Source organism: Orycteropus afer, unplaced genomic scaffold, assembly GCF_000298275.1.
Source record: "Orycteropus afer afer isolate SDZICR_OR568_19922 unplaced genomic scaffold, OryAfe1.0 scaffold00015, whole genome shotgun sequence".
In the NCBI taxonomy this organism is placed as follows: Eukaryota; Metazoa; Chordata; class Mammalia; order Tubulidentata; family Orycteropodidae; genus Orycteropus; species Orycteropus afer.
The window spans coordinates 10610581-10621952 of NW_006921602.1; the positions used below are offsets into that span (position 1 = coordinate 10610581).

At 41.7% G+C, this 11372-nt stretch overlaps 1 protein-coding gene across 1 annotated transcript in view; it reads right to left on the reverse strand.

Moving 5' to 3' along the window:
* The window catches only part of HACD3 (3-hydroxyacyl-CoA dehydratase 3), a 43877-nt gene that overhangs the window by 21520 nt on the left and 10985 nt on the right, over positions 1-11372 (reverse strand). The window contains exons 3-6 of the mRNA XM_007957645.2: positions 10889-10962; positions 5732-5896; positions 4609-4660; positions 1158-1268 (exon numbers count right to left, since the gene is read on the reverse strand). Coding sequence (XP_007955836.1) covers positions 1158-1268; positions 4609-4660; positions 5732-5896; positions 10889-10962 — 402 coding nt within the window. The remainder of the gene's footprint in view (positions 1-1157; positions 1269-4608; positions 4661-5731; positions 5897-10888; positions 10963-11372) is intronic.

The window sequence follows — 11372 nt, forward strand, 5'->3', positions numbered from 1 at the left end:
ACATAGTACCACAGGCTAAACTGCAGAATTCAATAGACTGGGTCTGAACTGTTGTTGTTATTTGCCATCGAGTTGGACCCGACCCGTATCGACCCCTCCTTGGGTTTCCAAGGCAGTATCACTACGGAAGTAGATTGCCCAATCTTCCTTCCGAGGAGTGGCTGGTGGGTTTGAACCGCCAGCCTCTGGTTAGTAGTCAAATAAATGCCTTAGGCACTATGCTACCAGAGCTCCTAACCTTTTTATATGTGACTGTTAAATCTTTTGAGGGAATTTATTTTTGTATACAGTGTGAAGAGAAATGCTAAACAGATTCCTTGCCACCTTCAAGCTCCCAAAACCAATTTTCCTTGGAAACATTAATTTCCTAGCTAATAAAAAAATTACTGAATAATATTTTCTTTTCTGATTCATGATTCCTCTTTTATCATATATGTGATTCATACAGATAGAAAGAAAGAGCTATTTCTGGACCACCTAATCTGCTCTGTTAATCAATCTATACTTATGCTAATACTGGATTATTTTAATTACTGTTCTTTCATATCAGAAGAGAAAGAAAGTCCTTTCCCATTACTCTTTTCTCCTCAAAATTCTATTCCTTATATATTCAAATACTCAAAATTTTTCCACTGGCATTTAATTTAGGCAGAATTCTATTAAACAAATTAATTTAGTAAGAACTATTATTTTTATGATAGTCTTTTCATTCTCTTTTTGAATAGACCATTTTAGAATCTATTTATTAGGCAGCAAAATGCCTCCCAAAGGAAAGTAAAGAGTGACACCCAGGCCTTATATTACTTTGGTACTAGAAATGTCATATTAATTTATTTACTCATTAAATGAACTATGAAGAAATAAACAGAGAAAGGGATGCTAGCCCACAATGTATCTCTTTCAAATGACTTTTCAAATGTGGACTTGGGCCATTTCTTTTCTAAGAAATGTTTCTTCACCTGTGAAGTGGAAAGGATATCCATTCTGCTTGTTTGACAAGGCTGTGGGAGGTGAGAGGTACAAGTACGATGGAAAGCATGAGTGCTACTCAAACGTGGGAGATTGTTCTTTATACCATTGGCAGAGAGTGCTACCTTTGGTGAATAGTGGGCCAAACACTAAAAGATATAAAACTAGCCCTCAGGTGTCTTACTTGCCTTTTCCCAAGATAAAGAACCGCACGGTCAGGTTGACAAAGACCCAGGAGAATCCCAAGAATTGTACAAGATTATACATGAACAGGTATCCTTTCTTCATGCTTGCAAGAGCTGAAAAGCAAAGTGAGACAGTAAGCTGTTAACAGCAGTCATCCCAGCAGGAGAGGAATGTGTGGGACATAACTAGATAACTTCATCTTTCTTTCCTATTTGGGTGCCCTCAGCTCCCATACAAATACCTGACCCAAGTCTTCAACAGCTTGGGTTCCTGGACCTGTGGAAGCATGTTGTTGTTGTTGTGTGCCATTGACAGTGACCCCCCCCCCCTTCGGTTTCCAAGGCTTATCATTACAGAAGTAGATTGCCCAACCTTTCTTGTGAGGAGTGGCTGGTGGGTTTGAACCACCAGCCTTCTGGTTAGCAGTCAAGTGCCTTAGGCATTATGCTACCAGAGCTCCTCATAGAGACACAGGTATGAGAAAATTATGATGAACACTGCACTACAAAGTACGCTTTCACAGGCTTTTCCCTTTGCTGTCCTGTGGGCTAAGAATACATCCATAACAAACCCAAGAAGAAAAAAAGATGACTAACCACTTTAGGAGGCATTACAGAAGAGAAATAAAGCTATCCTCAGCTCCTGCTCTATTCATTTTAATATAATCTACAAAGAGTTAGAAACAATAATGAAAGAAAAATGAATTATGATATTTGATTATATTTTCATTCAACCAAGTATTAACTGAATACCCACAATTTGCAAGGTACTATGAGGGCCCTACTGGGATACAAAGATGGCTAAGACAATGCCACCCTTAAGGAGTCTACAATCTAAAAACTGTGATATAAGACGGAGAGGTACAGGAAACATGTTGTGAAAATTTCAAGGTGAGAAAATGGCATCATGCTGGAGAAGAAAGATCAGTTGAGTCTGCAGGGATAAAATGGTACCTAATTTTGGCTTTGATAGATGAGTAGGATAGGATATAATTAAAGAAGGAAATTTCAAGCTGAAAGGCAGGAAAAGAAGGGACATTAATTTTATTTGCAGCATAAAGGTTCATGAAGACTGCAGTGTAGTAAATTACTTAGTGTGGCTTTTCTACCCATAAGTCTTTGTAAACTCCAAGGTGGGAATTGCTATTAGCAACTGAGGAGATCCTGATTTTAAAGTCGCCCACCTGGGTTATTTCTGTTGGGCATGGCACAATACAATGTTCTGGGAGGTTCTCACTCTCTCTCACGTGCTTAGAGTTCTGATGCTGTGATTGGCTAGTTTGACCACCCTTCCGGGAGCAAAAGGAAGCCTCCTGGAGGCAGAACGCTCTCTCTGACTGCTGGTTGAGGAAGACGTGCTGCCGAAAGAGACACGCGCCCCTGAAAGAGACAGGCGTTGCTGGGAAAGAGACGCAAGAGACACGCATTGCTGAGTGAGACACCGAGGGACCAGTGCTGCTGGGAAAGAGACTGTGAGAGACTGTTGGCCGAGGGACGGTGGGCTGGGAGAGAGACTGAGCATTTTTCTTGAACTTGAGTTGTAGCTTGGTGCTTCCCTAATAAACCCCATAATCTGTGAGTTCTGTGTGGCCACTGCAGTGAATTATCGAACCCAGGAGAGAGGTGGTGGGTGCCTTGGGAGGAACGGTTGGTGAAAGGGCTGGAGGGAGGCAGCATGTCTGGCCTTGCAGTAATAGGCCTTGGGTTACTGCTGGTAATCCTGCCTTCCCCTTGTAGGGTTAGAGGAGGTCAGAACATGTGGCCTCCTTGCCGTTTTTGCAAAGACACAGCCAACTAAAGAGTTAACAGCTAGGAGTCAATCAAAGAAGGTATAAAGAGTTTAGACAATCATGGTTCAGTCAAAAGAAGTCAGGTAAAGGAAAGAATAGTTTTCAAGAGAAGAGCTATGAAGCTGATTTTGTTGCTACATATTTATTCCCATGCTACAGATACCCTGAATAAATACATGACTGATGTTTAAATAACCACATTTAATACTGTGGTCGATCAAAAGCAGCTTTATCCTAAGGCATTGGAAAAATGTCATAATTCCTGCAACATTTAACTAGTTAAAATTTTTTTCTTCCAAACTGCAAAACTGTATTCTATTTCCCCATCATAAAGAGCTTTCCTTCAATACACAGGGAAGAGGTCGCTATGGGAAGGAAGTAGGAGGAAAGCTGTTGCATTGTGGGAGACTACAATCAATGTCATGACACAAAGTGTATGTGAACTGCTGAATGGAAGATGAATTTGCTCTGTAAACTTTCACCCAAATCACAATAAAATTTAAAAAAAAAAAAGAAAAAGCTTCCTTCATCAGGGAACTTTATGAATTTAGACAAAACAATTATAGTTTTACCTAACATCTTTAAAATCCATTTATGAGAATTTTTACATATTTCTGAAGTGTATCCCTTTAAAACACCAAAAGATTAATTTAAATCTCAAGGTGGCTTTTGTTGTTGTTATTCTTCGCCTTCACTATCTTCTAATCTCTCTCCTCCTCTGCTTCTCTGAAAGAATAGTCCTCTAAATTAACGGCTATTCAAATCTTTTTTAAAAGCAATGAAAACCCTTTTCAAAAGAAATCTTATTCAGAACCCTAATACATAAAACACAAAGGCAGAGCTGCTCTGCTTGAAGTGGGCCGGCTTGCTTGACCTAGCCCCCAAAGCATCTCTGGGAACCCAGAGGGCACCATGGAAACCAGTGCTCTTAAACTTCCCCTTCCTTACTTACGGCCTGCCAAACAAGTGCCACTAAAACTTGGAAAAGTTCAATTTAGGGCAAATTCTGTTTCTTCGAGTTAGTTTTATATAGACCTGCATGGTCTTCCCACTAGAATGAAAGCTCCTAAGAGCACAGGTGCTATAATGGATTGATCTGGCTCCACACCTCAAGTGCCTACATTGATTCCACAAAGAATGAATTTAATAGACAGCTGATAAATTTAATCTGTTACCCAGAAGACAATTCAAAGTTTCTTGCTTTTAAGCGGTTGGACAGAGAAATGGAAATCGATGTTCATAAAGTTATTGAGTAACAGGACACCTTTAAGGTTGATAACCACACTTACCTATGCACACAGTTCTTAAGATCTCAGTTGAGAGAAAAACACCAGGCTGGAAGGAGTACAGCCCTGGACTCATGTAGTAAATACTTGACTGCCATTTGCCATTAGGCCAGTCAAGGACACTGAGGTTCTTCCATTCTACTATACTAACCATGGACCCCTTCATATCTGAAGGGCTGTCATGCTCCAAACAGAAGGGAAACATTAAAGGTAAGGCTTTTGATGTAGATATGCATAGCTTGAGCACTGGACATTAAAGATCTCCTTAATCAAACAATTAAACAGCTCACTGGGTGAAATCATTAGGTCTCCTGCCACATCGCAGGCATCAACCCCCCACCTCAATTTGTAACTATCACAGCAACAGTGGCAACTTACTTTCAGGGGAGCCTTCGTTTTCCATTCTGAGTTTATTTAGGCGTTCTTCTTCCTAGAATTCAGACAGAAGTTTTCCAAGAACACAAGTCAGAATTCCCAGAGGCTTGTAAAAGTTCACATGCTAAGTATATGAAACATTACCTCAGTCATATCAAATTAATTACCAACAGCGATAAGTCACGTTGATTGCATGTACCCTCAAAGCTACCTCCTCCAATTGTGTTTAGTATTTCAGTGGAAAAAATGCACCAAAAAATGTGCCAAATGTGCTCAGGTGCCAGAAAGACTGATTCCTCCTTACTGGGCAGCACTAACATCATAGGATGCCCATCCAATGCTCACAGAATTAAACCAATCGGGTGGCTTCTAAACTGTCACAGTCTTGGAATCTTAAAGCTGGACAGGATATCTAGCAGATTTGTCATAGTTGTAGAAACAAAACAGAAGTGTAGGCAGGAAACAAATAGACTGATATTTTATTTTTCATGACTTCTAGATTTTTTTTTTCCCCAAGACTTCTGGATTTTTAATATAATTTTTCCAAAGCTTCAACATCTGAACTCATATTTACCTTACTATAGATACAGCTCAATACAGAAATATTTATAAATATATGTATAAACGTGACATTTATTTCCTTGCTCTATCAGCTGAGAGGGCCTAGAACAAGGACACCCCAGTAGCAATGAACACAATTAGCACCCAGATCTGGTTTCCAATACCACTGTCCAATAAAAAGAACAAGGTTCCTTGGAGAAATGGCTAATTCTAGGGCTGAGGAAAGGAATATATAAGAAAGTGCCAGAAAGTAAGGAAGTGCCAGGGTGTAGAAAAGACCACAATAATGGGAGTACATCAAAGAGACACTGGTGCCAACAGGAGCCAACCAAAGAGCTCCTGATGGCCAAAGCTGGGACAATCTGAGCAACAAAATAAAAAATGTAATACTGGATCATAACTCAAAAGTATAAAATAAAATAAAATTACATCTCCAGGTCTTTACATGAATCTGTAACTCTGCCCATATTCTACTAAGCCTTAAGAGATATGTGAGGTGGCCCACATAACTTTGCCTCCTCATGATTTCTGTCTTCAATGGCTAGACCCTAGGGTCCTTACTGACCTTGGCTCTGAGCTCCATTTCTGCATCAGACTCGTCCAGCCAGCGATCAAAGTCAGGGGCCAAAAACAGTGGGCGCTTCTCCTGCTTGGTGAGTCTCTCCCACCACTGACTCACCTTCTTCTGTACAGTTATGTTTACTTGCCTCTGAGTCAATTTGTAGACAGGCTAGGAGGAAAAATGAGAGTGTGAGAATGTCCTACTCCATCCCCCACTACTTCCCCTGAACTGGCACCAAGCCAGTACAGCTCCACAGAGAAGCTACATGGATGCTTAGGCCCCCTCCTTCTCTATCTCTATGAGTCCTAAAGCAAAGAGAATGTGAAGATCAGGAGCTATTCAGGGAAGAAGTGGTAAGAATAGCAGTCTTTTTCTGACTCTCCCCAGTGAATGACAAAGGAGGAAGAGGACAGATAGCCCTGGTCAGCACAGAGGTGCTAAAGGCACAGGGAGGTGGCATCTTTTGACCTCTAACTACACAAGAGGAAGACAGAATCACTATCAGCAGCCCAAGGCCTGTTCCTATGAGGCCAGACACGCCACCACCCTCCAGCCTCTTACCAACCTTGACCGTCCCTCTCATGGCACCCAGCACCTCTTTTCTGAAGAATTTTCTTCAATAATTCGCTGCAGTGTCCACACAAAACCACAGATTATGGGGTTTATTAGGGAAGCAACAGGCTATGATTCAAGTTCAGGAATGCGCTCAGAATACAGTTCTTCAACCAGGACAGTCTCCCCTCTGCTGTGCCTTTAGACACACCTCTCTGGCCTTTGGCCTTTCACCCTGGCCTCTGCCCTGTGGGCCAGGTAAGCCTGCCACTCTATCCTATGCCTCTTGGCTCCACTACCACCTTCTCTCAGCCAGTCCTCTCTTCTCAGCCAGGTGTCCCTCTCAGCTAGGCGTCTCTCTCAACTGGGCATCACTCTGTCTCAGTTGGCAGTGAGAGATTTCCCTCTGCCTCTAGGAGGAATCATTTTAAGCCTGGCAGAGTGGCAAAACCAACCAGTCCCAACATCAGCATTCTACATACCTGAGAAAGAGCAAACTTTCCCAGATTACTTCATGCTGCTCTAACAGAAATATCCCAGGTGGATGACTTTAACAATCAAGAGCTTAAAAGCAACAACTCAGAGTAATCAGGTGGGAGTTACAAAGACTGTAGCTAGAAAAGCCATAGCATGTAATTCACTACACCACAGAGGGAACCAGCCCAGACCTCCTGCCAGGGCTACATTATTCAAAGCGCTACATCCAACCACCCTCTCAAGTGCACCCTCAGCTTCAAAGTTTTCCTCTCATGAAAGTGACCAAATTCAATAATCAATGGTACTTGCCAAAGGTGAACTCTTGTTTTAGAAAGGCCTGCAGCATGGCATCAGTTACCACCTTTCCACACGAATGAGTCCAGGGCATCTTACCAACTATATTCAAATTCTTGGAGCCTGTTCAAGTTAACTCCAGCTCACTATTCCTCTACATGGTCTCTTCTTCCCTCTGCCTCCAAAGCAAGCCCCATGACAGGTCTTTCTGCCTCTCATGCCACTGATGATTATTAATGCTTTCCCAAAACAACTGAGCCTCTTGCAGTGAAAGTTCACTAAGCTCAAACTCCCAAAACTAGGAGTGTAATTTTAGAAATTGAAGTTTACCATCTGCGGTGTAGTAAATTACTTAGTGTGGCTTTTCTACCCATAAGTCTTTGTAAACACCAAGGTGGGAATTGCTATTAGCAACTGAGGAGATCCTGATTTTAAAGTCGCCCACCTGGGTTATTTCTGTTGGGCATGGCACAATACAATGTTCTGGGAGGTTCCCACTCTCTCTCACGTGTTTAGAGTTCTGATGCTGTGATTGGCTAGTTTGACCACCCTTCCGGGCTCAAAAGGAGGCCTCCTAGAGGCAGAACTCTCTCTCTGACTGCTGGTGGAGGAAGACGTGCTGCTGAAAGAGACACGTGCTGCTAGGAAAGAGATGCAAGAGACACGCATTGCTGAGTGAGACACCGAGGGACCAGCACTGCTGGGAAAGAGACTGTGAGAGACTGTTGGCTGAGGGACATTGGGCTGGGAGAGAGACTGAGCGTTCTTCCTGAACTTGAATTGTAGCCTGGTGCTTCCCTAATAAACCCCATAATCTGTGAGTTCTGTGTGGCCACTGCAGTGAATTATCGAACCCAGGAGAGAGGTGGTGGGTGCTTTGGGAGGAACGGTTGGTGAAAGGGCTGGAGGGAGGCAGCATGTCTGGCCTTGAAGTAATAGGCCTTGGGTTACTGCTGGTAATCCTGTCTTCCTCTCGTGGGATTAGAGGAGGTCAGAACATGTGGCCTCCTTGTAGTTTTTGTACCATCTTTTTGGCTTCTTCCCCTTCTTGTTAGAGAAATTTCCTTGGGCCGTGAGGAAAGGGAAACCTCAATCATACTTCCAACATTCTTTCTAAAGACCAGCTGCTTCAACCCTTTATGATTATTTTTCTCTTTGCCCCTGTGGCAAAGTTACATAAAAGTAACTTCCCTGGAGCCTTCAGGTTATGTTAATGGCACTAGAATGATTTGGAAAAGGAAAGCAAAAATGGCTGCAGTATTTGAAGAATGTAACTGGTGTTACTGAATTGTATATGCAGAAATTGGTGGGATGACGTGTTTCGTTAAGCATATTTTCACAATAAAATTAAAAAAAAAAAAAAAAGTAACCCCTCAGCATGGGCTTCACCTATATTACATAACAGAGTTATTACATAACTCTGCTCTCTACTGATACCACACTCATCTGCCCTCACTAAACACCAGAGACTATCAGAGCTGAAGGAGACCTCATGGATGGAATCCAGTCTTTCATTCAACACTTGAGAAAACTGGAACCCAAAGAAGTGAACAGACTTGTTCAAGTTCACAACACCAGTAAATGGTAAAGCAGATTCAATTCAGGTTCTCTAACTCTTCCCATTCCTCAGCAGCTAAAACCTGGGCTCTGTTCCAAATAAAGGAACTATAGAATTCCCCTGTAGAAAGATTGCTATTCTCACCAGTTCTTGTTTTTGTTTTGTTTCATTTTCTATAAATTTTATTTATTTTGTTGTTGAGAATATATACAGCAAAACAGACATCAATTCAGCAGTTTCTACATGTATAATTTAGTGACATTGATTACATTCTTTGAGTTTCGCAAACATTCTCACCCAGCTTCACTGAGTTGTTCCTCCCTCATTAACATAAACTCAATACACCCTAAGGTTCCTATCTAATCTTTCGAGTTGCTAGGAGCTCTGGTGGCATAATACCTAAGGCATTTGACTGCTAACCAGAAGGCTGGCATTCAAACCCATCAGCCACTCCTCAGAAGGAAGATTAGGCAATCTACTTCCAGAGGTACCACCTTGGAAACCCAAGAAGGGGTCGCTATGAGTCAGATCATCTCGATGGCAGTGAGTTTGGGGGGTTTTTTTGGTATGCGAATTTGATGCCATATAGATAGTTTTTAAAAAAGCATAATGTTCAAAGCAGACCTTTATTCCTCTACTAGTTAAGCTAAACTATTGTTTGGTTTTAAGAAGACTTCAGAGGATATTTTTTATTTAAGTTTAAAGATTTTTTCAGGGTATTAGTTTCAGGGCTTCATCTACTGTCCATGGCTCTAGAAAGTCTAGAGTCCATGAGAATCTGAAATTCTGTTCAGCATTTCCCCTTCTTGATTAGGATTATTCTAAGGAATCTTTGATTAAAATGTTTAGTAAAGGTAGCCAGGCACCATCCAGTTCTTCCGATCTCATGGCATAAGAGGAAGCTGTTCATGGAGGCAATTAGCCACACATTCCATATCCTTCTCCTATTCCTGATCTGCTTCACCCTCTGTTGTTCCAGGTGAATAGAGACCAATCTTACCTTGAATGGACACTTACAAACTTTTAAGACCACAGGCACTACTCAGTGAACTAGGAGGTAGAACAAGGAGCTAGAAGGTAGTTTCTGAGATGGCTCAAGAAATCATGACCCTAAACCTCCAAACCAAGGAACCAAATCTCATGAGGTATTTGGGTGTACATAAGCAGCCTCAGCAGCTACTCTTTTTTTTTTTTTTTTTATTTTGTCATTGTTGTAAATATATCTGTCATACAGCTTTTGCCAATTCAACTTTTTACAGGTGTACAGCTGATTACAGCCATTACAATAATCGGCTGTGCAACCCTACCCTTAATCAATGCAGCTTCTCCATCACCATAAAACCCCCTACTTCCCCTCTCTCCCACCCATGGTAACCAGTAACAATCTTTAGTCTCCATAAATTTGCCTTTTCTGATCTTTTTATATAAGTGAGGTCATATGGTATTTGTCCTTTTGTGATTGATTTATTTCCCTTAGCATAATGTCTTCCAGCTCCATCCATACTGCAGCATATATCAAGACTTCACTTCTACTGGCTGAGTAGTATTCCACTGTATGTATGTACCACATTTTGTTTATCCATTCATCTGTTGATGGGCATTTAGGTTGTTTCTACCTTTTAGGTATTATGAATAGTGCTGCAATAAACACTGGTGTACAAGTCCCTTTTTGAGTCTCGACTTTCAAGTTTTTTGGGTATATACCTAAGAGTAGAATTGGGTCAACAGTTGTTGTTGTTGTTATGTGCCGTCGAGTCGGCCCCAACTCATAGCGACCCCTCCTTGGGTTTCCGAGGCAGTATCACTACGGAAGTAGGATTGCCCAACCTTCCTTCCGAGGAGTGGCTGGTGGGTTTGAACCGCCAGCCTTCTGGTTAGCAGTCAAGTGCCTTAGGCACTATGCTACCAGAGCTCCTTGGGTCAACAGTAGTTATACTTTTATGAGAAACCACCACACTGTTTTCCACACCGGCTACAGCATTCATTATGCATTCCCATCAGCAATAAATCAGGGTTCAAATTTCCCCACATCCTTGTCAACATTTTTTATTTTCTGTTTGTTTGTTTATTATCTTAGCCATCCTAGTGGGAGTGTAATGGTGTCTCACTGTAGTTTAGATTTGCATCTCTATGAAGGCTAATGACACTGAGCCTCTTTTCATGTGTTTGATCCTCTTAGTTTTTATCTTCTTTGTCACAACCCCTGTTCCCTCACTTTCCCAAACTACTAGCATTTATTTCCTAAAATAGAAATAGACATGAGAAAGGAAAGAACATACCTCTGGCTTCACAGGGTCTAAGAACTCCAGATGAAATTCATAGACATTGTCTCCTTTGGCACCATGTCCCTGAGCTACAAAGAAAAAAATGTAAGTTACTATGGACTTGAGCAGAGCAGTCAGAGCGGGCTCATCCGAAACCCTCGTTGGTACAGTTTTCCAGAAGTATGCAAATAGTAACAGGCCCTGCCAAAATGAGTGGGGGCTTGTGCGCGGAGTTCCTCAACAGTCAGATAAGCTAAGTCCTGGACAAAAGTCAGCCTCCAGATGTCCTTCTAACCAGTTCCAGAGTATTTACTTAATGTTCCAATGTGATCTTGATAACAGCCAAGACAAATACTAGGTAGGAGGAAGACTATAGGAAGCAAAGCCCAAAGTGCAACACAGACAGAAATTTAACACATATTTACTTTGGCTCTGAATTTAGAGCTGAGAAAAATCAAGTGGGTGTATTATCTTGATTGCAGTTAGTGAAGTAAAGTTG